The sequence below is a fragment of the Chinchilla lanigera genome, unplaced genomic scaffold (genome assembly GCF_000276665.1).
Source record: "Chinchilla lanigera isolate Chin_1 unplaced genomic scaffold, ChiLan1.0 scaffold00055, whole genome shotgun sequence".
NCBI classification, from domain to species: domain Eukaryota; kingdom Metazoa; phylum Chordata; class Mammalia; order Rodentia; family Chinchillidae; genus Chinchilla; species Chinchilla lanigera.
This window is the reverse complement of record NW_004955456.1, coordinates 9,838,176-9,864,788: the sequence shown is the minus strand read 5'-3', so window position 1 is coordinate 9,864,788 and position 26,613 is coordinate 9,838,176. Positions and strand designations below refer to the sequence as shown.

The window sequence follows — 26,613 nt, the reverse complement described above, 5'->3', positions numbered from 1 at the left end:
CTGGATGACCCAGTGTTTTGCATCAGTCAGCACGTGTGGTCATTTCCGGGTTTGGGGTGATGGTCTTTTTATAGTGGAAAAGACACCCCCTTTTTTCTTCGTGGTCAGCCACCGTTCATGGGCTGGAGTAGCGTGCATGGCTACACACCAGCCCTGACTGTGGCTAACCTTGCGCCATCTCATGGAATTCAGGCAGCAGTCAAGAGAGAAGACTGTTTTCCACATTAGTCTTTCCTTCCTGGTTACTTCTACCTGCCGGATGCCACCAATGGAAATATTGAATCCCAGCAATTGGCGGGGCCCCACCGAGTCCTTTCTTGGTTGGCAGCTTTTGCTTTTTCCTGCTGAGAATGTCAGCTTCAGGGTACACTTGGAGTGTCTGATGCCAGCCAGTAAGGTGTGACCAATCAAGAAAGAGTAGCCATCAGGGCTCAGGGAGAAAGATGAGCTACTTCTGGAGGTGAAGAGAAGGTGACACAGAGGGTGATTAAAATATACAGTGACTGTTTAAATACAAAAATACCTTACAGTACAAAACACACTGCCATTAATCTCATCATTCATGCCGCTTTCAGAAGCAGTTCTGGGTGCCCTCTCTCCTGAGTGTCTTCGCTTACACTCGATGTCCTGAACTGACTGAAAATGTTTACTTCCTTGGTCAGTTTGACTTTGGAGAAGAGCCAGAAATTGCCAGGTGCCAGGGCCTGTGAACAAGGTGGACGAGGACACACTCTCATGTTTTCTTGAGCCTGCCTTTCTGTCAGGTGGTGCTCGGCAGCTGCAGTCACTGCATTTTTGATCACACTTCTAAAGACGCTTATGAAAGAGGACTTCAGAACTGTTTCAGCCAAGCATGATGTTAAGCATGTTCCAAGTGAGGGGGAGTTTTTGGAGGGGGATTAACAGCAATGTGTCTTTACCTGTAAGAAAGTTTTAAAAATTTAAACATTCACCATGTTTGTCAATCAAATCCTATCTCTTTTGGTTTTGGTGGTTTTTTTGTTTTGTTTTGTTTTGGGTTTTTTTTGCCTTTTTGAGACAGGGTCTCACTATGCAGTTCAGGCTGGCTTTGAGCTCACTTTGTAGCGCAGGCTGGTTTTGAACTCACAATAATCCTCCTGCATCAGCCTTCCAAGTGCTGGCATTATAGGTGTGTGCCACCACGCCCAGCCTCTGTCTCTTAAATGTAAACATTCAGGGGCTGGGGATTTAGCTCAGCGGCAAAATCGCCTGCCTGGCAAGCGCAAGGTCGTGAGTTCGATTCCCGGTACCGGAGAAAAACCAAAAAAAAAAAAAAAAAAATGTACACATTCATTGTATTTTCGATCAGACCTTGGATTCTGAGTTCACTCACATTATCAAAACCTATTCAAAGGACCAGGACTGTCCATCCGGAAGTGGATTTGATGCTGTGTGGGGTCATGACAAGGACAAGGCACTCACAGAAGGACTCCTCACTCCCGTCTCTGACCACAGCTATGGTTTTTCTCCGGTACCGGGAGCCGAACTCACGACTTTGCACTTGCCAGGCAGGCGCTTTTGCCGCTGAGCTAAATCCCCAGCCCCGACCACAGCTATGGAAGGAGAGTATGTGAAACCGATCTGTTCCAGACCTGCCGTCATCTTCTGTGTTTTCTCATTGGCATGTGTATGCTTTTGGGGTGTCAATGTGGTTTTTCTGATTCAAATCTCCTGCTCTGTTGGACTCCATGTTGCCTTCCATACCGTGAAGAGCTTGGGGTTGACTGGTGGTGGGGGTGTGTGGTACCAGGAGAGCACAGACCTTGGTCAGCTGCCACGACTCACATTAATTCATCTTTATGACCATGTGCATGTCTATGGAGGATCTGAAAATGAAAAACATCAGTGGTAATTTGCGGATTCGGATAGGAAATCTGTGATTCCATTGTGAGCCTGACTCTTTAGCGCTTAATCTCTAAACAAGCTTACAAAGATTTCTTCTAAAAGATGGTGGAGGAGAAAGAGAAGAGAACCCTGGTGCATCTGCGCTCAGCAGCGCTCTAATTGTCTGCTCCTTTCTTTATCCTTGACTGTGCAAGTTTGACCCAGTGATCCATCTTTCAGATCCAGCTCGCCGCCCCTCTCCCCTGCCCTCCTGGTCCACCTCGCTCATCTATTACAGCCGAGGAAGGTGCAACCTCTGCCCCTTAGCATTTGCAGCGCAGCGTTACCAGCTCCCTCGTTAGGAGTGTTTAATGTGCGTTAGCTGTCACAGCCCGGAACTCTGTGTTACTGATGGAAGGTCTGGAGCAGGGGCAGCTCGTGGTAATTTGTCTCCTGGCTACAGTGAGGTAGCTAAGGGGCGTCCGTGCACCTGGGAGCCACAGTTGAGTTGAGCAGCCAGGAAGGCTCTGCAGTGCAGCTGCACGGTGACACTCATGTAAACCAAGGGGCAAGGGACAACCCAGTTTGCCCTGGAAGGGGAGCCCTTGCTTTCAACAAGACCCAAGGGACAAGGACTGGAGCCTCGGCACATGGCCCGTGAGTGCCTGCCTAGCCATCCTGAGCATGGACCAGCACACTTTCCACACCCAGCCTCTTCCAGGTCATGGACTGCGCCCCTGTGCTGCAGGACGATGGAAATGACAGGGATGGGACAGTGTGCAGGGAGCCACAGGGCCACAGCAGCTCATTCGCAGCAGGGCCTTTGCGAGATGCCAGCGTGACTGAGAACAGGTTTGGCCTCATCTGCCTGGGGGCTTTCAGATGGGGGTGGCTTCTGAAAATTCCCCAGAGGGTAACCACTTAGAGTGGCACCCTGTCCACACTCACAGTGCAGACACTAGGGGCTTTGCCTGCGTCCCCACCAGCCATGGTCACCGCAGGGGGAGGGCAAGCGCATTTATCCCCACCCACATCCCTCCTGAAGGGTATTCCCCTGGCCTGCCCCCACTTAGGAAAGCCGTCCAGCAGCCGATACAAGGATATGGTGCAGCTGGTCTAAGAAAACTGTCCCCTTCTGGGGGCTTTTAGGGTAGACATGAAGAGATGGGGCCCCACATAAGCTATAGCATTTGCTACAGCCTCCCAGCTAGCAGATGCTGCACTGGAAATTACATGGAGTTTTGTCGCTACAGCTCCCATAGCTGCCTTGGCTGGGCAGGGGCGTTTGGAAGAGTTTAAACACCTCAAGTACAGTTCTTATCCAAGTACCCTGAGTGTTTTTTCAGACTTGCTGTATGACTTAGGATAAATGACTTCACCTCTCTGGGCCCAAGATTCCTCATCTGTGAAATGGGTATGATGATATCGCCTAGCTTCATAAGGTTTTGTGGGAGATAGACAAGACAGTCCAGTACATGGAAGCTTCTGGCAGTTTCTGCGTTTCTATGCACTATGTGTCACTTGTCATGACTGTCATCAGTAGGAACATCTGTAATCTGCTTGCTGCACCTCCTGGACCACACTGCATCTAAATCCATTTTCAATGATGGAGACATCAATGTGTCTTCAGGTCGGCAGACTGGGTCACAAGTGTGTCTTGGTGTCTCTCATTGGCATCACACTGTGGTCATATGCACTGTTCCCTTAAACTGTGGTCACGTGAGAACAAAGGCTGCTTCTGAGAAGGCACAGCCACTCTTGGGCCTTGGGTCCCTTCCTTGCTGGGGGGGGGGTCTCAAGCCTTGACCTTCTTCTCTTTCACCTGTGGTTCTTGCTGGTGGCTTCCTAGAGATGGCCCAATCTCCAGTTCACTGTCCTTGGAGTAAGAGTATGGGCATCTTTGATGTCAGATGACATCACTGCCAGTAGCTGTAGAGGAAGGGACAAGTGGGAGGGCTGACCAGTTGTCACCTTTGGGGAGTTATGGCATTGAAGGTCCCATCAGGTGTGTGGATGGAAAGGCTAATGGACGCGGACAGTAAGCTGTCCACAGACTCAGAGGCCTCCTCTCATTGGTTATTTGTCTCTGCCTTTTTTCCCCTTGTCCATGTGAAACATCTTCACTGAGAATCTGTCACGTGATCAGCCCTTTGAGAGGAGGAACCTGATTTTGAATTTCTTTGTAGCCCTCTTCAGGCCTTGAGCATTGATTGCAATTGATCCAGACCTCAAGATAGCTTTCCTGTCCACAGGCCTGTTTCACACAAAGGATTGTTTATTGCTGACTGAATAGTTATTGGGAGGAAATTCGTCCTTTGGGGGACCCAGTGCCGATTCTATGTTGCTAGAGGGCACAGGCAACACCCCTGGCGAGGGATTTTGGCAGTGTTGCAGTTTATACGGTAGACCAGCCCTTCCTCATTCCCTGAGCACCTTTCACACCTAGAAACTGTTCTTTTCTCCTCACAAGCTTCCCGGTTATTTGCAGCCTGGGAGACCAATGTGGAGGCAGGAAGTGTGTCTAGTTCTCTACGTTCCATTGTATGGTGGAGCAGGAAGCCAGGCTCTGAGCGGACTGCTCCCTCTTTTGGCCACTGCTGGGCCGCAGAGAGCAGCGTGCCTGACAGCATGGCACGGAGCACCTTGCAGAAGTGAGTGCCCCCTTGCACCCCACCCCACTGCAGGGTGCGGGCCGTGTATGTACATTCCTAGGTCATCGGGCCGCAGTGGGAACCGGCTCATCCTCATCCCCCAGGCACAGGGGTGATTCTGTCCTTGTTCTGTGTGCGTCCCTGTGGCTGGGAGGCCTCTTTCTACCTCTCCATACTTCTCCTCCCTTTCTGGGCCCCTCTGCCTTATAAGACATTGGGTTTCTGATTGGAGTAGCGTATGTGTCAGTCAGTGTCTGAGCCTGCTCCATACAGAAAATGCTTAGAACCTCAGTTGCCCGTCTTTCCATTTACCCAGCATTTCTGAGCATCTTCTTTGCATGAGGCAATAAACTAGAAACACAGTGCTGCAGTTTAGATCTAAACCGCCCCCCAAGTCTCTGTTGAGAAGTGGGGTTTGGAGGGTCATGGGGACTCTCCACCATCACAGGATCCATCTATAGCTGAATGTGCTGTTAGGAAGCAAAGACTGGCTGGGGGTGGTCACTGGGGCGTGACCAAGGAAGGTATATTCATGTGCCCAGCTCCTCTCTGCCTCCTGGAAGCCATAACGTGAGCAGCTGTCCTCTGCCTGCTTTTTGCCATGGTATTTCTGCCTTGGACCCACGTGCACGAGGACAGCAGGACGGCAGGTGCAGGACAGGTGACTGTCAGCTGGGTAGCACTGGAGTCCTGGGTTCTGCAGGTAGGAGAGTCCTAAGTGGGTCCTGTGGGATGGATCTGAGTTGAGAGAAAGCTCCAGAAACCAGTCCACAGTCATTGAGGATGCACTGAAGGGAGGAAAGAAGCCAGAATAGAAAATGAAGGCACCAGCTAGACAGCTTGAAACTTTTATTAGAGATACTTCAGTGTCTCACAGAACTCTCCGAGCTTCTGTGTCACTTCCTGGAAGCCTGGAATGGGCGTAGTGTGATCATTCACCAGTTTTCCTGCAGCACCAGGGATCGAACCCAAGGCTTTTGCACCAGTCTACATCTCCGGCCCTTTATATTTTTCTTTTTATTTGGAGACAGGGTCTCACTAAGTTGCTGAGTTGCCCAGGCTGGGCTTGAACTTGCGATCCTCCTACCTCAGCCTCCCAAAGTGCTAGGATTACAGCTGTGCACCACCATGTCTAGCTCACATGATGGTTTTGCAGATGGAGAAATTGAGGTATAGAGAAGTGACGCGAGTTGTTGGCCCAGGGTCACATGGCCCATGTGTGGCAGTGCACTTCTCACTTCTTAAATCCTCTGTGATTTATTGGCTTATTCCTGGCCACCTGGACCCATGATAGGTCACCGCTGAGGACGCCATCCCCTGAAGGCTTTTCTATTTCTCCCTTTACCAAGAGGAAATGTCCACTCCAGCCAAGGGGCTCGATGTCCAACTCCATTCTGTACTGCAGCCTGCCTGCACCCGTGGGTGGAGCAGTCGGTGTGGTGCAGTAACATCTGGACTTTCTTCCCAGCTGCAAGGCCCAGAGGCTCGTAAAAGCACTGGTCCACGGAAAGCAGGGCAGGGGAGCAGCCCAGCATTAAGCACCGGAGTGCTCCGTGCACGGCCTGCTGAGTAATGGGCCGAGCTGGAGCATCTGCAGGTTTGCCAGACTCAGGATTTAGGAGGGGCCCCGAGGGAGCTCCTGGCGCGCCCTCACCCGCCAGATCACCACCCCCTCAGTGAGATGCTTCCTGTCAACAGCCCAGGCGGGTGCCTGCCAACAGCCCTTCTAATCTCACTGGCATCCCCCAAAAGCGGATTTACAGCGACAGAGTAAAAATGAGGCTGCATGATCAATGGATCCCTGGACGGTCTCCTCCAGGAGACACCAATGTATATTGTAACAAAACTTTATTTTCTTCTGAAAATTGCCTCCGTGATTAATATGGCCCGACACAGCCCAAGCTGTTCAGCATAAAAAGCAGCCCTATTTCTCGCCGCTCCCTCTTCAGCACCGCATCCCTCTCACTCCATCCCTCTGTCTCCTTTTGTTTTGCTTCCTCACCACGTTGTACTGCGCACTGTGTCATCTCACAGGGGAGGAGGATGCCTTAAAATTTGCAAATCTCCATACCACGGTCTGCTTCCTTTCTGCTTGGTATTTCCGAGGAGGCTGAGACCAGGCGTGAAATTTTCCTCCTCAGTGTGGTCTGGGTGGAGGCTGGTGCTTCTGTGACAGCAGGGAAGACCCGGCTCCTCTACATCACCTGGACCCCAAGAAGGCCCCATCTGGGAGAAGGAATCTGTCCTTGAGCTCTCTCTCCCCGCAGGTGTGGGAGGTGGCTGGTTACTGGAAAGCACGACTTGCGCAGAGCGCTGCTGCTTCCTGCAGAGAGAGTCTAGGAAGGCTCCCTGTATGGTGGGTGGGGTAGCATTACAGCCCCAGTGCTCCCCTCTTTTCATTTTGAGACAGGGTCTGTTTAAATCACTATGTTGCCGAGGCTGCGGTTGAACTCATGATCCTCCTGCATCAGCCTCCCAGAGTGCTGGAGTTACAGGCATATGCCGCCACACCCAGCCTGCTTTTATTCTGGTGTTTGGCGTGCTTGTTTTATTCCCTGTTCTGGAACAACAGCTCCCTGCACAAGAGCTCTAGCATAGTACCTTACCCTTAGTTTGGATCTGCCCCAAAGCTAACCCTGGAACAAAGATTTGAGTGCAGATGCATTATGTGGGAGGTGAGGAGAGCTTTGCTAAGGCAGATAGGAAATAAGACTATGAGGAGAGGAAGATGTGCCCAAAACAGTGTGTTATGCAGATAATTACTGTGGGTGTTAGGGCCTTAATCCTGCTGGAGATTGAAAGGGAAACGTCTCAGTGGGGAGTGGAGTTGGGGTATTTGTCTGTCCGTCAACCCAGTGATCTTTAGACAGAGTTTTGCGGGCAGGATGATTGCTGAAGTGGCAGGAAAGAAGGTTCTGGTTGAGGCAATGCGAGTTCTGGGGGTAGAATTTGGCACAGGTGTGCGCCAAGCAAGGGCCAGGACAGAGCAAGATGATACAGGGAGTAAGTGCAGGAAGCTGTGTGCTCAGATGGGTCCTTATCCTTCCTTTGGGGGTGGAGTAATTTAGGGGAGGTGGGATCCTTCAATGATGTCCTCCCTAGGGTCCATTTTCAGGTCTTAGCAAAGGAGACGCTGAGAGAGAGCTGATCTTGGGTGAGGAAGCCCCACATGAGGATGCAGATGAATTCTCCCCGTGTTCACAGCAGTGTTGTCTTCAGCCTGCCTCTAACCGGCTTTCCCCGCTCCCTCCCCAGGTGTAAGGAGCTCAAGTACTCCAAGGAGCTGCCGCAGATCTCCATCATATTCATCTTCGTGAACGAGGCCCTGTCAGTCATCCTGCGGTCGGTCCACAGTGCCGTCAATCACACACCCACCCACCTGCTGAAGGAAATCATCCTGGTGGATGACAACAGTGATGAAGGTATGGAGGCTGTGACCTGCACACGAGATCATGCGGTCAGCGGGACAGAAGGGCCACTTTCCTTCCACAGGGGACTTGGAGAGAGGGAGCTGTTTTAAAGGAAGAAGTCAAGGAAGTCACTGGTTCATTTTTCCTTCAGAGCTCTTAGGCATACATTGCTAGGCATGGATCTAGATCTGCTTCCCTTTGCACATTACCTAAAGCAGATAATGAAGAAGGGTTGAATTCCTCCTCTATCATCTCCAACCACTGCCTCTGTTGCATTTTCCTAAGGTGTAAAATAAAAATGTTCGGTCCTGCGTTGGGAACTATTCATCTTGTATCAGAATCTGTCCTGGGACCACTGTGCCAAAAGGATGCTGGGTAGACATGGGAGGTGTTTGCAGGTCTTTTGGAATTCAACACTTCTAGGAACAGTGGATCACTTAAATACAGAAAACAAACATTGGGTGGCAATAACAACACTCCTCAGAGGCCCCAGGAGACTGCCAAACAACAGTGTGGCACAGAGGTGTGGCAGAGACTGACATTGTGCGCTACGCCCTGTGTTGGCTCGTAGCCTACACAATGCACTGTGCTTGCTGTGGGGAGAACCTCATAACATCACCACAGTCACAAATCAGAGAGTGAGTCTGCCCGAAGGCCAAGAGGCTTATCCTCTGAGCAACTGCAGATTTGGGAATGGCCTAAAACCCTGGCTGTCAGGAGCTGAGGAGGAGGAGAAGGAGAAGGAGGATATCCCTGCAGGAGAGAAGGTGAGACAGTAGTTAGGTACGGGTCCTGTTTACAGCCTAATTATTTTCAGGAGCGCAGAGCTGAACTTCTCACTCTGGAGCTGATGTCTTCTTTCCCGTCTGAACTGCCAGCTGTCCCCAAGGGCATGAATACACCTGGACCCACTAATATACCTTTACCAGGGCCTCCGGCTTGTGAGGACTGGCCTTTGGGTGAACTTTTGCGCCCTTACCTTCTCCCTTTGTATTAATTGTATTCGTGTTGCTGAGACACAACATCATATTCCCACGATTTAAAGGACGAGAGATTTAATTTGGCTCATGGGTTCAGGGGATCTAGTCCATGGTCAGTAGAAACATTATGGCGGAAGAGCATAGTGGACCGAAGGGGCTTAGTCCCTGACAGCTGGGAAGCACAGCGGAGGAATCACACCAGAGAGGAAGAAGGCCAGGGACTAGATACAGTCTCCAAGGTCACATCTACATGACCCACCTGACACACCCAAAAGTGTGGTTTCCTAATCCTTTGGACATTTCCTCATCCATCAAGTTGTATCATGTCTAATGGTCACAGCTTTTATCTTGGGTTTTTCATTAGCTGTAGATAAGAAGCCTAGCACGGGTGGTCTTCTTGTGAGGAAGAGATTCTGAGTGTTTGGAGTCTCTTAGCGTGATGAGCCTGGCTTACCACCCCCTTCTTTGCCGCTACAACCCCCTTACCTCAATAGTGCCTGCACCCATCAAGGCAGGGAGTGATGAAGCCAGACAGGGCACAGAGCAAAGTGAGAAAGGCAAAGTGAACTGTAGACATGCTGATTTGCAGAGAACACTCTCTGCTGGCCTTCCTCCCTCCAGCAAGTGTGCACACAGCCCAGCCAGAGAGGTGGAGTGGAAGGTGAAGGTAGTTTCCTCTAGAACCCCAGCTATGTGAGAGGCAGCCTGGTATGTGGTATAGGCTGGGCATCTAGAACATTCAGTAGATGTCTTAGTTTGGGATCCCCCAGGAATAGACCCTGAAACAAAGATTTGAGTGCAAGTAGTTTATTTGTGAAGTGAAAGAACACCAGCTGGGATGTGGGAAACAAGACTGGGACAGGAAAGTGTCCCTTAAGAGTAGGTTACTATGGCCACAAGAGCTGGATTCTCCTGGAAGATCTTGAGATCTGGTAAATAGCCCCCACCCCAGCCACCTGCCCAAAGTGAGCCTGCTCCAGCGCAAGGGAGCTGGGGGTATTTCTATGCCATCAGCATCAGATACACTAGCATGGGGGACTGGGTATTTAGCTCAGTGGCACAGCGCCTGCCTGGCAAGTGCGAGGTCGTGAGTTCAATTCCCGGTACCGGAAAACAAAACAAAACAAAAAAAAGATACACTAGCATGGGAACCTTCTGAAGCTTACCCCACAGGAAGTTCTCCATTGGGGGGCCAGAGCTGGGCTGAGAATCTGCATTTCTCACAAGCTCCAGGTGAGTATTGGAACCACACTGTGAGACCCTCTGGGTTAAAACGCCGAGCCTTGAGCCTGCTCTAAAAGTGTCATTTCAGTGGTTCACGTGTCAGGTCCAAGTAAAGGTGATCTGTGAATGCAGAATGGGGAGAGGAGGAATTTAGTTCAGTCAGACTGAAGTAGGATAGGAAAAAATAAAGATGATAGAAAAGAGAAAAGAGAAAATTGTGATTTTAAATATAAAAACACAGCTTCAGGACATAAAACTGGTTTAAAAAATTTCTGTTGTTGTTATTGGGCCATTTCTTTTACTTGCAAATGGTCCCGCTTTTGCTGTTATTTTCCATTTGCCAAATGGGTTTTTCCCCATCAAAGGGTGATGGGTCTGGCCCCTTCTTGAATGTGTATTTCCCAAATAAATCCTTTTCTTGCCTCTTACTGTCTAGTCTTGAAAAGTCTTTCTGAGACAGAAGTCAGAGATCTTATCCTACAGGTAGTATGCCCTACGTTCTTCACCCCCACTTCTGGAACCTACTAAGGCCTCGTTTGAGCTCCACACACCCAGGAGCCAGTAGGTGGCCTCCTTAGTGATGTTATCTTCTTGCCGTTCCCGGGCTCTAATCTCAGGATTTTCTCCAGACCAGAAATGCCTTTGCTTTAACTAGAAGGCTAATTTATTATTCTTTATTTTATTCAGATGTTCTTTTGTATCTAGTATTATCAAGTTTTGTAAATGTTCTATATCTACTTGAAAACACCCCCCACACAGTGTAATCATGGAATTGAATTCCTGCCAGACATCAATTTTGTGTATTTAAGTAGAGTAAGAGTTTATTTTCTTAAGTCCCTTTTGATAATGTTTTAAAATTTCCTCCTACAATGACTATGCCTTCCTGTGTTTTTAATAATGTTTGATGTCGGCATCTTGTTGTTAGTTTCCTTGGCAGCTATAGATTTGTATCTGCGTGTCTTCATTATTAGCGGTGCTTGTTACTGTTATGTAATGGTCTCTTTATCTTAAAAGCATACTTCTTTTTTCTGGGCCCCAAATTTTGTTCTTCCAACATTAGTATTGTTGTCCTTGCTTACCTTCTCTTCAAGTTTGATTAAAGCATTATTTTTTCCTAGCCGAGCAATTTTGTTTGCAGATCTTAAAAGTAATGCACTCTTTGGAGGAAATTTTGAATGTATCAAAAAAGCAAATATAATTGGAAAAAACAAATACTGAGGCGACTAACCAGAGGCAACTGCTCGTTCATTCATGCCCTTACCCTCCTTTTAGATACACATTTACATAGTTAAGATCTTATAATATAAACAAGTAAAAGTTCTGCTTTTTTTTCTCTTGAAGTAGGAAGCATAATCACTTCCTTTTTTATTAAAAATGCACGACAAACATCATTTTAATTAGGTCTCAGTGGTCTATTCTTGGGCTCTGGGAGGTGTGATTGAAAAATACCATGTATGTTTAAATTTTAAAGAATGTATTGCAGTAAAAGACAAATAGGCATGAATCTCCCTAAAAATCCTCCGCTTGCTTCAAACATATTTATCCCATCATTCTTGCCACTTTCTGAAGCAGTTTGTGGTTTACATTTACAGCAGTTTCCGCCAGATAAAAACATCACCATGCGCTCATTCACCTTATCCACTGGATCTGGCGCCACGTGACTTCCGGCTCTCCCCTGACGTCAAAATGACCGTAAACAGGAAATGCTTTGAATCAATTCAGGGCGTCCATTGAGGCAGCCACAAGAGCATAACTAAAGAAGAGGACTTCCAGAACTGGTTCAGAAAGGGACCAGAACCATGGGATAACTGTGTTCCAAGTGAGGGGAGGATTCTGAGGGGGATTTATGACAATGTATCTTTTATTATAAAATATATATATATTTTTTTTAATGTAAACATCCATTGTATGTTTTGATCACACCGTGTATTATGCCCCAGCCCAGCTGGGTGCCCGTGGATAAAGACATGCGACTCAGGGTTAGCCCACACAGGTGGAGTAGGACTGCATTCTGTCCCTAGTTACAGGGGTTATATCTTTAAGCCATGTGTTTCATTCACCCTGAATACTGATGCCAGTCCCTGTTAAGCCCAAGCAAGATTCAGTCCTTTCCACTCTGTACGTCACACGGAAATCACCTAGGCAAAATTGGCCAGTACTTGCTCCTCGCCAAGCCCAGTGTTTGCTTATCTGCCCTGATCATATCTGGGCTTTTTTTCCCCCGGATTTTTATTTTTATTAGTACACGTTTGTAGTGCGTAATGAGGACATTCATTGTGGGCAGTGTCACGTTTTAATTCTCTTGGTCTTCCCTCCCACTCCCTCCCACCCTTCGTCCCTTCCATTTGCAAAAGACTCATCTCCCTGATTCCTATTAGCTCTCTGTTATTTCACTCTTCAATCATTTATGCTTTGAGTTTCTCATTCAAGAGAAACCATGTGATACTTAAGCTTGTGTGTCTGATCTCTTTCACTTACCATCGTGACTTTAAGGCACACGCATTTTTCTACACATGACTCAAATTCATTTTTCTGTATAGCAGAGTAGTACTCCATTGTGTGTAAACACCACTTTTTCTTTATCCATCCGCTGATGAATATACAGGTTGCTTTCATGATCTAGCTGTCATGAGTTGTGCTGCTGTAAACATGGGTGGGCATGGATCACTGTAAAATGATGTCTGTAACTCTTGCGGGATGGTACCCAGTGGGGGTATCTGGACTTTTGCACATGTCTGACGTTGCAGGCAGCTGCCTCTCTCACATGTTTCTCTTCCTGGTGCCTCCTTTAACCTTCTGTGGCTCTCTTCCTCTCTCAGCTCTCTGCCTAAATTGGGACTGCTCAGAATTCGCAGCCCCAGGACCCACTGCTGGGTCTCCTCCTCGATGTATGTCCTGATGATTCCCAAACTCACCTTCCTAGAGCAGCACACCCTAGCCTGAGCGCGAACACCCTCTGTCTCCCAGGCAGCTACCCTGGCTCCCTCAGACACTGTAGCTCTGTTGGACCAATGGTGAAGCTGGGGTTAGTAGGGAAATTCAAGTGCAGAGAGTTGCATTGGTCATAATCCTTGACATACCGCATTATTATTCCATGCATGCTCATCTTTTATTTTTTCCCCTTATTTTTAATTGGGATATAATTCTCATCCTGAAACACACCGTTATGAAATGTACAACTCAGTGGCTTTTGGTATATTCAGTGTTTGGTATCTACCACTACTAACTGCAGGACATTTCCAACATTTCTAATATTTTTATTTCCAAAAGAAACTCTGTAACTGTTAGTAGTCTCTCAATTCCTCCCTTTCCTATCCACCTCTATGAATTTACTTATTCTGGACATTTGATAAATAAATGAAATCTACAGCATGTGGCCTTTTGTGCCTGGCAAGTTTTACTTACACTGTTTTCTAGGTTTATCCATCATGTGACATCTATCTGTACTTTGTTCCTTTTTCATGACTGAGTAATATTCTGCTGTGTGGATAATAGTACACTGCATTCATCCTTTTATCAGTTGATGGATATTTGAGCCATTTCTACTTTTTGACTATTAGGAATAATAGTGCTATGAACATTCATGTATAGCCTTATCTGTGCGAAAGTTTTTAATTCCTTGAGTATATTTTAGGAGGGGCCTTACTGAGTTCTGTGATAATTCTATGGTTCATTCTTTAGGAAATGTATCTATGATCTTTTCCACAAAAGTTACACCATTTTATACCACCACCAGTAAGGTAGGAGGATTGCTATTTTTCAATAACCTGGTAAAATTTACTATTATTCTTGTTTTTAAAAATGTGTGACCATCCTAGTTGATATACTATGGTCACCTATGATTTTTATTTGTATTTCCCTGATGACTAATTGTCTTAATACCTCCCCGTGTGCTTATTTGCCACCTGTCTGTCTTCTTTGGAGAAATGTCTACTGAAGTACTTTACCCACGTAAAATATAGTTATCTTTTTATTGTTGACTTGTAATTGTTCTTTAAATATACTTTAAAATATTTTTTGCAAATATTTTCTTTCACCTTGTGGATTCCCTCATGTTCTTTATAGTGTCCTTTGGGGCACCCAAGTTTTCATTCAGTTTAAATCAGTTTGTCTATTTTTTTTGTAGACAGACTACCTGAGCTGTTAATGTCATAGGTAAGAAACTGTTGCCTAATCCAAGATCACAGAGACCTCCTTTTTTTGTTATTGTTTTTTGGTTTTTGTTTTTTTCCGGTACCGGGAATCAAACTCATGACCTCGCGCTTGCCAAGTAGGCAGTGTGCCTCTGAGCTAAACTCCCAGCCCCAAGACCTCCTTTTTTAAGTAAGAGTTCTGCAATGTTAGCTCTTACATTTGGGTCTTTGTTTATGGTGAATTAGTGTTTGTATGGGGTTTGCTAGGGGGTCATTTCTTACCTGTAAGGACTTGGCATTGTCCCACCACCATTTTTATTAATATGTGTTTGTGATACATACTGCATACACTCATCATGGGGGATTGGCACACGTGCAAATAGGATCTTCATCCTTTTTACTTTCCTCCTTCCTGTCTGCCACATCCCTAGATCTTTTTGCCATCTCCGCAAAGTCTACCTTCTGTTTCCTATCATCCGTCTTTTACTTTCATCTTTAAATTATTTATACTTCGAGTTTCTCATATGAGAGAAACCATGTAATAACCTTCTGTGTCTGGCTTATTTCACTTAGCACTATAACTTCAAGGTGCATTCATGTTCCTATAGATGATTCAAATGTATCCTTCCTTATGGCTGAGTAGTACTCCATTGTACAGAAATACTATATTTTCTTTATCCATTCATCTGTTGATGAGAGCCGTGGATGTAGCTCAGTGGCACAGCACCTGCCTGGCAAGCCCAAGGTCATGAGTTCAATTTCTGGTACCAAAAAAAAAAAGTCTGGTTCATTCATCTGTTGCTGGACACATAGCGTGCCTCCAAGGTGTAGCTACTATGAATTGTGCTGCTATGAACATGGTACACACATATTACTATAATGTGATGACTTTAACTGTTTGGGGAAGATACCTAGAAGGGATATAGTTGAGTCAAAGGGAGTAGAGACTGCCCGCCCCATTAAATGGTAATGGTATCCTTGTCAAAAATCCAGCTGACTGTAATTGGGAGGAGTTATCCTGGATTCTTAATCCTGTTTCAGCGATCTGGATGACTGTCCTTGTGTCTTTATAACTGTGATATGTCTTACGTTTAGGAAGTATGAGTCCTCCAACTTCGTTCTTTTTAAAAGTTACTTTGTCTGTCTTGGGCCCCTGCATTTTTTTTTATGTATTTTAGGACTAGTTTAGATATTTCTGTAAGAAAAGGAAGTTGGAGTTTTTCTTAGGCATTGCAGTGAACGTGTAGATCAATTTGGGGAGTGGTACCATCCTAATTTAAAAATTCCGTGAACTCAGACATCTTGGTGTTCATTTAGGTCTTCCTTAATCTCTTCCAACAGTGTTTCATAGTTTACAGGATACAAGTCTTAATATTATTTGGTTAAACTTATTTTCTAGGTATTTTGCCTGTCTTGATGCTGTGATAAATGCAACTGTTCTCTTAATTCCACTTTTGGATTCTTCCTTGCTAGTGTATGGAATATTAAAATATGGTGTACATTGTGTACTAATCCTATATCTTTCATCTTTGCTGAGCTTATGAGCTCTAATCATTGTGGATGTAAATTATGCATATATATGAATACATAAAATATATAATATATGAATATATTTCAAATTCAAATATAATGCCATTTTTACATAGTGACAATTTTACACCTTACTTTCTAATTGAGACACCTTTTATTTCTTGTTCTTGCTGAATTTCCCTGGTTCTTCTAGCTGTTTTTAAGATGTGCTTATTAAGAAACACCTGTCATCCCAACAGGTCAAGAACCTGCGTGCGTCCCTGCAAGTTGACAGGAGCCCTTCCGAGGAGGAGCGCTCAGTCTCGAATGAGTCCAGGAAACGTTGGCTCGCAGCAGCAGGAACATCTGGCAGTGTGGTTGTGTGGACTGGGATCTAGTTCTGAGATAAAAATATGGACAGATGGGAAGGCTGCTCTGTGTGTTCTGCCTGTGAACTGGCAAGGTCTGCTGCCTACCCTCAGGAACAGGTCAAAGCAGAACACGTCTGCGAGACCAATTTATTGTCCTCAGTCAGTCCAGGCTGCAGGTGAGGGGGAGAACATGGACTAGGAAAGAGTGGGGACCAGACTCAACGAGGCAATGTGTCCTCAGCTTAAAAGAGCTGAGTTTGCAGGGCAGACACAAAACATGACAACCTTCATGTCTACCTCAAGTCACGCTGGCCTGAGTGGCCATACACTGCTATCACCTTGGACCCAATCTCACCTGGGAATTTTCTGCCCTCTATTCCACTGCATCTCATGCCTTTCTCTCCTTACCTGACCTGCTTATTTTGATGAAACATAACTAGAAGCTCCCTAAGAAAGACCACAAGGCGAGGAAATCATTGGCGCTCATCCATGTCTAAAGATGCTTTTACCCTGGCCTATGTGAAGAATGGCCAGCTTACATTAGATGTCACCTTCTTTCAGAGTTTTGATGGTTTTGCTCCATTATTTTTGATCTATCTTTGTATTTTTAGAAATCCAAGGCATGCTGGTTTCTGATCTTTTGCATGACTTACTTTCCTGGGAGACTGTGGAATCCTTATCTTCTCCCTAGAGTTTTGAATTTTACAGGAATGAGCCGTGGTGTGCATAAGTTTTTATGGAATAGATGAGACACTTAGTGGCTTTAGTCTGGAATCTAATTTCTGTCAGGTTTTGGAAATTTTCTCACAATTTTAAATTTTGAGTTCATCCACATTTTCCTCTCTGTTTCTTCAGCATCTCCCTTTATTCTAGCACCACGCCTCTTAGATTGTCCTAAAATTCTCTTCTCTGTGCTATCTATCTTTGCTTAAATCTTTTTTGTTCTGCTTTCCATTTTATCTTTCTTCCCTTGTGTTCAGTTTTTAAATTTTCTACTCTCTTGGTTTTACTTCCAAGTGATCATTTTTATCCTTTGAAAGTTTCTTTTTCTTATAACATATTGCCCTTATTTAATGAAAGCAATATGTTTTCTTATCCCTCGGAGGGTGTTAATAATATTGTGTTGCTTTGCTTTGTCTTCATTTTTTCCACCTGCATAGTCTGCTCCCTCGAGTTGCTTTTTTCTGTGTTCAGTTCCCATCCTGTGTTTTGGAGAGACTTTCCTCAGATGTACACAGAGGTCTGTTGAGCTTTGTCGCCAGTTCATAGTGGCATCGTAGAGGTTGATGAGATCACCAAGAGCTGGGGGAAAGGAGAAGATACTGTTTCATGGGTGGTGGGGTTTAGACCACCCCCAAAATCTTATGTGTTCAGAAAATGGATGGGATTATGGGGCCCTGTACTCATCAACAGATGCCTGTGCACCATGCTGTTTTTACCTTGAAGCCAGCCGACCATGGACTGAGTCTCCAGAAACCGTGAACCAGCTTAAACCTCTCTCTTAAGTTGTAGGAGTCAAATGCTGCGTCCAACAATGGAAAAGCTGGGTATTACAATGGCTATAGAAGTTGAGTTTTAGATGAGAGACAGATGATGGTGATAGTTGCACAATAATGTGAATCCATCTCATGCCTCTAACAGTACACTTAAAATCATGAAAGTGGTAAATTTCCAGTTATATCTACTTTATCACAAGTTTTAAAAAACTGATTGGACGCTGACACTTGGGTTGGACTTAAGGACATTGGCAGTGGGGTGTTCTGCATGGGCTGCAGCCTGGTGTTAGAGTTGGGAATCTAGAGATCATCAACTCTTTTCTGGGTTATTTGGTGGTAGTACTGGGGATCGAACCCAAGGCCTTTGCACTAAGCTGTATTCTCAGTCCTCCTCTCCGTTAGCTTTTTATTTTGAGACAAGGTCTTCCTAAGTTGCTAAGCTGCCCAGGCTGGACTCCAACTTGTATCTTCCTGCTGCGACCTCTCAGAGTCCTGGGGTTATAGGCCTGCAGTCTTTGCCCTCGTCTTCCCATTTTGGTTTCTTCATTTTGCTCCCAGTTCAGGAGACACCTGATACTGCTGCTGCCATCACTTCTTGGGAGTTCTGTGCTGTTCACTGGGTTGGTTCCTCAGTTCCCCCATTGTTAACGTGGGGTCCACTTTCAGACAGCTGAATCAGCTCTCCAGCTCCCTCCGTTTTGTGACTCTTAACCCTTCTAAGGTTGTCTCTGACTTTGGAAAATCATGTCTTTTGTTTTCCTGTTATTTATGTGTAAATCCCCACGTCAGTTTTAGCGTTTCTGAGGAGTGCTATCAGGTTCTTAAGTTAAATCCTCTGTCTTATCCTCCTATCGTTATGAGCTCTTAATAGAAGTTGATAAATTATGCTGTGGACACTGATCAATGAAGACGACATGAAAGTTTTTGTGTATCCTCACCAGCACTGAATCTTATTAATCTTTGTTGTCTTTTCTGGACTGAAGAGTGAACAATGACCTGTCTTTTTTTCTTCAGGGGTGGGGATTGAACCCAGGACCTTGCACATACCAAGCAAGTGCTCTACCACTGAGCTACACCCCCAGCCCAGCTTATTTTTAAATTTGCACTTTTTGAATACTAGTTGTGATAAGTCCTCTTTAATAGGCTCAGCTGTATATTTTTGAAATATTTTCATATTGGTGGCCCCATACTTGTTTTCTATTGGAGTATATATGTTTGTTATTGGTCTAAGAATTTTTTTAATTTGTATACTCTTTTTAATTCAATTTTCAGGTGTTTTTCACATTTTGTATTGTTTAATTTATTAGTTTATATTTTTTGAGAAGCACAAATTTTTACATAGTCAAATTAACCAGTTTTTTTCCTTTCAATAATAGTCTTTTTCTGTGTGGTAATGGTGCTGGAAATTGAACCCAGGACCTTGAATATGCTAAGCAGCTGTTTTATACTGAGCTACATCTCCAGCTCCTCTTTTGGATCATCTTACCTAAACTATATAATCATGTATGTTTTAATAAATACTTCTTTTCAATATAAATTCCAAATGAATTAAATACTTTCTCACAAAATGTAAGTTTTAACATGGAAACACCACCCCAAAGTATAGATATCTAGGCTTTATTTAATAATCAATCCGTTAACCATTGATTTGAAATTCGCTGTTTTCATATGCTGAAATATTTTAAATCTGGAAACAATGAGCATGCATCATACAGTGACTGATTAGTAAGAAACTGAAGAGATGGTAAAGGAAGAGACCAGGGCCCTTGCTTAAGTAGAAACAGGTACTGGTGCCTGTCATTAAGAAAGGTTTTTTTGTGTGTGTTTTGGCAAAGGTCTGGAATTCACTTTCTGGACATATCAAATTGCAGTTTCTTATGGAAGTTATTGTGCCTTAGAAACTCAGGTGTAACTTCAGCTTTCAAATTTTCTTAAAATAATTTTAGCACCGTCTTCATTTCTATTGGTATGGTCCTCACAGACTTTGTTAAGCCTTAGCAATAATTTTTAACTAATTTCTAAAACTTCTTTCATTTCCTTTTTTGTTCTAAAGCAATAGCATATAGAGGAAAGAGTAGAATCAGACCCTGACCCGAATTCTAGCTGTGTGGTTCTGGCCAAGGCACTTTACTTCTGTGATCCTGAGTAAACTGGAGTAATAATTTTCATAGAGAGTGTTTGTTGTGTTTTGTTTATGGTACTGGGGATTAAACTCAGGGACTTCACACTTAGTTATATCCCAGCACCCCTTCGTTTTTTGTTTTTTTGTTTTTGAGAAAGACTGTCACCAAGTTGCTAAGTTGCACAGGCTGGGCTTAAACTTGCTATCCTCCTGCCTGGGTCTCCCAGCTTGTGCCATTATGTCCCACAAATGGAGGGGTTTTGTTGTGGGTTTCAAAGGTAATGTAGTCTTCTCTGTCCTACCCACAATTTTGTATCCCACAGATTCAACTACATGTGGTAAATCAGTCTGAAAATATTAAATGGAAATTTCCAGAAATAAACAATTCATACTTTTAAGCTTTTCTGAGTAGTTTAAAGAGCTCTCATGCCATCCTGCTGTGTCCCCTGGGGATGTGAATCATCCCTTTGTCCATTGTGACCATGCCATTTATGCCACCTTCCCACCAGTCACCTAATAGGTGTCCAGGTTAATAAGTTGACTGTATCAGTATCACAGTGTTTGTGCTCAGATAAATCTCATTTTACTTAATAATGTCCCAAAGCACAAGAGTACTGATGCTGACAATTCAGATCTGCCAAAGCAAAGCTGTAAAGTGATTACTTTAAGTGAAAGGTGAAAATTCTTGATTTAATAAGGAAAAAAAAAAACCAATTGTAAACCGAGGTTGCTAAGAGCTATAGTACAGTGAGAGAGAGAGAGAGAGAGAGAGAGAGACAGAGACAGTGACAAATATAGAGGCAGAGACAGAAAGAAAGGGAAAGAGGAATAAAGACACAACACAGTGTATTGCCATAATTGTTATATTTTATTATTATTATTGTTATTATTAATCTTGTATTGTGGCTAATTTATAAATTAAATTTGATCCTAACTATGTATATATTGGAAAAACATAGTATGTATAGGATTTGATGCTGTCTGTGGTTTTGGGCCCCCACTGGGTGTCTTGGAACATATCTCCCATGAAAAGGGAGGACTGTTGTTGTACTTGTGGAGTATACAGACCAAGTCCTGGCTGTATTGAGGGAGGCTGAATGTGCTTATGATAGTATTGATTTTCTAGCTCTAGCTCATTCATCAGCTTTCCATTTGTATGCTGTCCACACTGGGAAACCCTCCCAGATTTCCTAGATGTGACCATACTGGGGGCTGCTTGTCTCTGTTCTCCTGATATCAGTGTGTAGTTTATTTGCCTATTATCTAAGACACTTGATGGCAACAATGATGGCTTCCATTCTGCTGTATCCCCAGGCCTTGCACTCTGCTAAGTCATATTCATTGCTGAATAAGTTGCTGCATGTGTGCAAAGATTTTTTTTCCTACTTCTTATGGCATTATTCTGGAAATTTTTGTATGTGGCATCATTGTCCATATTTTGGTCTGGGTACTATAGTTATTTTGGTTTAGGTCTTGGAAGCTGCCTGCTGTAATTTGGATCTAAAACATCCATCAAAAGCCCATGTGTTAAAGGCTTGGTCCTAAGCGTGGTGCTAGTAGGAGGTGAAGGATGCTTTAGGAGTCAGGGCCTAGTGGGAGATTTTTAAGTCATTGACAGCACTCAGAAAGAAGAATGGGACCCCAGACTCTTCCTGTTTTTATTTCTTCTGTCCTTGGCCATGAGATGAACCATTTTGCTCCTCCATGATGCTCTGTCTCACCATAGCCTCCAAGCAATGAGAACACTTGATCATGGGCTGGAATTTCTATAAGTCTGAGTGCAAAGAGCCCTTTTTGCTTTATAAATTGATCCCCTCAAGTATTTGTTACAGTGATGGAAAGCTGATGAATACAACTTCAGTCTCCAGTTGTCATCACTGGGCTTTGTCCAGGATCTGGACAGTTGCACACCTTGTCAATAACACTTCCCTGGCATCAGATCAGCTTCTTCTCTTGCTTGGTTGTATTCAAAGGTTGAAGGGAGAATGGCTTAGGCTAAAAACCTTCTTTGAGTGGAAGGTTATACCCTCCAGTCTTCCAAAAGGGATTTTTTTTGGAGAAGAATCCACCCTGGCATTGTTTGCTTTTCTTCTTGGTTTGTAATTGCAGAGACAGGGGAAGTCTTGTGTTTCGGGGAGATAACATTCTTCCTGTGTTGCTGGGGCTCTGAGTGACAGAGCCAGGAGACAAGTTGTTATCACACAGTTGCATGCTTGGCCAGGCTCTCTATACGAACATCACCTGCCTTACCCCTGACTGTAAAGAGGCTTCCTAAACAGGCATAGTTCTTGTCTGTGCCCCCAACCAGATCATTGCAGTGTGACAGCATTTGCTCTGTGGGTAGGTAATCACAACTAGGTTATGCATTTACATTTCTCTCGATGTACTCTTAGGCTGTGGGGAGAGAGGATGGGAACGACACTGTATGTCTTTACACAAGAGACAGCACGAGAACTTCAGCCAGAACTTCATATGCCAGTTGGCTCTAAAAAACAACTGGAACAAAAATCTTTTTTAGTTTGCAATAAATATAGATTCATGGGAAGATGCAGCTAGACATGGGAAGTCCTGGGTAGCATTGACTTAGTTTTCCTAATGAGAATGTTTTACAAAATTCTAGTATGCAGCATAACCAAGGAACTGGCTTTGGTCTAATCCAAAGAGGTTATTCTGATTTTATCAGTTTTGTGTCTTCATGCATATAGACACTTATGTGTAGTTCTGTGCAGTATTTGAAGAATTTTCACACATTGAATCATTTAGTATATAACTTTTGTGATTGTCTTTTTACACTCAACATTGTTCCCTTAACATCCATCCAAACTGTCATGTGCATTAGATTTTGTTTCTTTTTTATCCTTTCATAGTATTCCAAAGTATTGGCTTGCCACAATTGTGGAACAATTTACCTGTTGAGGGACTTTTAATTTGTTTCATTTTAAGATTTTACAAATAAAATTGTTATGGATGTTTATATATCACTATTGTCTTAACATAAACGTTCATCTCTGGAATAAATGCCCAAGAGTGCCATGGCTGGGGCTTACAGTTGCTGTATATACTCCAGTGGTCTTCTTTGGTCATTTGTTCCATCGATGCGATATCTCTTCTAAAATTTTCTGATTAATGTTTAATCTTCCAGCTTGGCCTCATGTGGAGGAAAAGGTTCTGCTTTGGCTTCAGTGACAGGTCTGTGGCACTGCAGTTGAACAGAGGCAAGAGGCCATCCAAAGAGTGTGTTGAAAGTTTTGATCTGGTGCTCAGACTCTAGGTTCCCACTATAGGAACCCAACAATACAAAACTTCAGGAGGGTCCAACAGAACCTGCCTTTGGGGAGAGACTGGACTCTGTCTTCAGGAGAGTTCCAAAGTAAGGAAGTGGTGCTCTAGTCTGTGATAAATGTACTTCTTAGGACCTGCCAACTGTGGCCAGTGGGTCAGGGGGACATGTACGGCATCACCTCACCTGGTTACCACGCAGTCAATAAAACAAGGTGGGGGGAGACCGTGTAGACAGGCATACCACGGACCTGAGAATAAAATGGACTGTTACAACATTATGAGGTCTTCTGCTTGGACTTCCCACAAGTTGAAGAAATTAATGTCATCTTTGTGAATGATGTGACCCATGAATTGTACCATGAAAGACTTTGAACATGTCAAAATGGGAGGGAGCGGCAGTGGGAGAAAATTCACAGATCAAGGTCTAGAGGCAGTGAAGCTTGGGGTATAGACACAGAATTGTACTAATGGGGCTTGATGTGTCCCAGTGGATGGGAGGATTGAAGTTTTGTTTTTTTTTGTTTTTTGTTTTTTGTTTTTCTCCGGTACCGGGAACCGAACTCACGACCTTGTGCTTGCCAGGCAGGCGCTTTTGCCGCTGAGCTAAATCCCCAGCCCCAGGATTGAAGTTTTGGAGACAGAGTCCCAGTGAGCAATGGAGGCCCTTGGTGGGTTGCAGGATACGGAAGGGACAGTCCTCAGCAGGCAATGGTGAATAGGCAAGTCTTTGTTATTCTCTAAAAAGTGCTGAGCAGCTGTAGAGAGGGAAGAATGGAGAATAAGGAGTAGGAAAAGCATCCCAGCCCAGGATGGGGAGAGGTGGAGTAAGAGTGCCCTTCGTTGGTTGAAGCAGTTGTCAGTAAAGCCCACAGGTGGCTATTTTCCCCTTTGTGCCCTGAAGAGCAATGTTCTCAATTTACTGTTTGTTATTGGAAAAGCAGGGTGCCTCATTAAGCTGACATGGACATGCATGTCTATAGATCACTTCAGCAGTATGCTCTGGTCTGTTTTTCTGGGGCAGCAGCTCTTTGGCCTCAGGTGATGAGACAGGGTTTGGAAAGGTACTTGCTATCCATCCCCAAGCAAACCCTTTTCTTGCCTCTTGAAAAACTTAAGGCTTAGGGCTTCCTTCAGAATTGTGAGGTGCTGGGTGGTGGTTGGCTATGCATTTCTTAGTGAGCCTGTAGGGACTTGCTGGTTGCTTACCCCTGCAGGACCTCCAAAAATACTGGAGCGGTCAGGACAAAGGCATAGCATGTATGTATGAGCATACATCGTTATGGATCTTGACAACACATTCTAACGCTGAGAAAGAGTCTTTATATCCCTTTTCAAAAGAACCTCCAACTTTGGAAAGATGAGTGCCACCCTCATGGCCCCAGAGCAAGAGCATACATAGCTGAAGCTCCAACTCAACCATCCTAATCGTCAGAACAAGAACCAACTAGTCTCTAACTTCTGCTGCCTCTACTTCCTTTCCAGTACTTCCCAGTCTTTCCAATTTGCAGCTCCCTTCCCTGTATCCATCCCAAATCCTCCCTGGATTTGTCTCTTAGTTTCCCAAGTTTTTCTCTACCATCACTACACCTGCACAAACTACACAGAAAAGTTTAAAAACTAATGGTGATTGCCAACAGTTATTGATGGCATGCTGTGAGCCAGATCCTAAGTTAAGCACCTTGCATGCATGGTCTTGTTCAGCACCCAAACAACTTGTCTTAGTCCATTTTCTGTTGCTATACCAAAATGCCTGAGACTGAGTAATTTCTCAAGGGTAGAGATTTCTTTTGTCCCATGATTATAGTGGCTGTGGAGACCAAGAACACGTCACAGTGTCTTCTCAGCTTCTGGTGTGGAACTTATGCTGCCACAACTCATGGTGGACAGCAGAAGGTAACATGGATATGGGTGGAAGTGGAATAAGAGAAAGCTGAGGAAGGTAAATGAGAGAAAGTATAACAATCTGCTCTTCTGTTAACTAACTCGGTCTTGCAAGAGCAGGAGCTCACTCAGTGGAAAAAGCCATTGATCCATGCATAAGGGCTCCACTTCCATGACCCATGCTTCCCATGAGATGATATCTGCTGACACTGCCATACTGGGGACTAAATCTCAACATGAATTTTGAGGACAAACTATATTCAAAGCAGAGCCCAGTCCTATAAAGTAGGAACCCTTACTATCCATAATGACCACCATCTTGACCTCATCCAGGAGATCAAGCTAAATGCTTTTGATCAGGATACAGTCCATCCTTGCTGGATATCCCGAGGATGTAATCCTGTGTCTTAAAGACGCAGTCCCTCCTTGAGACCTTTTCATTTACATTCTTCTTCCACACCCAAACTTTCCTGTGCTGTGCATTCGTTGTGTACCTAAAACCAGAACTCCTCCTTCAAGCCTTGAGCCCAGTTGACTGAGAAGTGTGGGAATGTCCTTTGTCACAGTGCTGTGGTCCTAGCAGAGCAGATTTTAGCCAGAATGTTCATCTGTGGCATTCTGGTCCACATCTGTTCTGACTGACTACTGCCTGTGCTTCTGTTGTACATCTTGATAGTCTGCACAGGCTACCAGAGATCCATTTTCTTCTGCAGATTGTTTATAGAACACTCATGCCAAGTAACACCCTCACATGGACTTTTCCTCTCTGCCTGTGCTTTAGTCACTTTGCAGTTGCTGACAAAATACCTGACACCTACAACTTAAAGGAGGAGAAGTTTATTTCAGCTCAGGGTTGGGTCCATGGTCAGCTAGCTGCAAAGTAGACACAGCATGGTGGAAGGGTCTGGCGGAGGAGAGCTGCTCACATCATGGTGACCAGGAAGCAGAGAGAGAAAGGAAGAGCCAGGGAGGGAGATGCACCCTTCCGGGTCTCACTCCAGGGACCTGTCTTCTGCCAGATCTCATCTCCTGACAGCATATTCAGCTACTGGGCTCCCTAGTGGATGAATCCACTGGTGAGTACAGCACCCCGTGTTCCAATCACCTTCCAAACACAGGAGACTTTTAGGGGACATTTTCTATCTAAACCGTAACAGCCTCTGTGAGTATTTTTTGTGCATTGGACCCACAGTGCTACTGATCTTGAAGAAGTAAGAGCAATAATTCTAGGAGACCCTACAATGGTCTGGAAGTGAAAACTGGCCAGATAACTTGCGTCAATTATTTCACTCTTGGCTGCCAGCTATGCTTAAAGAAGAGTTGAGGAAAAAGCGCCCAAGCTCCAAGACATATCCCCTTTCTCTCCAGACCTTTGCATTTCTTGTGTTCTGTTCTGCTCTCCCTCCTTAATGACTGTGACTCCTGCTATTTCGAGGAGGAGATTTGCTAGCTTCAGAGCATTCAGAATCAATATCGCAGTAAATAAGAAATGTAATGAAAGAAAAACACACTCCAGCCTGTAGACAAATTTTATCGCTTAAATTCACATGTTATTATTAGAATCAGCTGCAAATACCAGCCTTTCAGCTGCCTTTTGATGGAGTAAAAGAGGGGAATGTTCTTTTAATTTGGGGAAATGACTTGGAAGCCCCACCTTTACGTATTAGGATGCTTCCCTGGTTTGAGTGACTAATATTTATTTTTGAAAG

The 26,613-nt window shown here is 44.6% G+C and overlaps 1 protein-coding gene across 1 annotated transcript in view; it reads left to right on the top strand.

The window, feature by feature from the left end:
* The window catches only part of Wbscr17 (Williams-Beuren syndrome chromosome region 17), a 454,663-nt gene that overhangs the window by 202,608 nt on the left and 225,442 nt on the right, over positions 1–26,613 (top strand). The window contains exon 3 of the mRNA XM_005396732.2: positions 7,752–7,918. Within this exon, the coding sequence (XP_005396789.1) occupies positions 7,752–7,918 (167 nt within the window). The remainder of the gene's footprint in view (positions 1–7,751; positions 7,919–26,613) is intronic.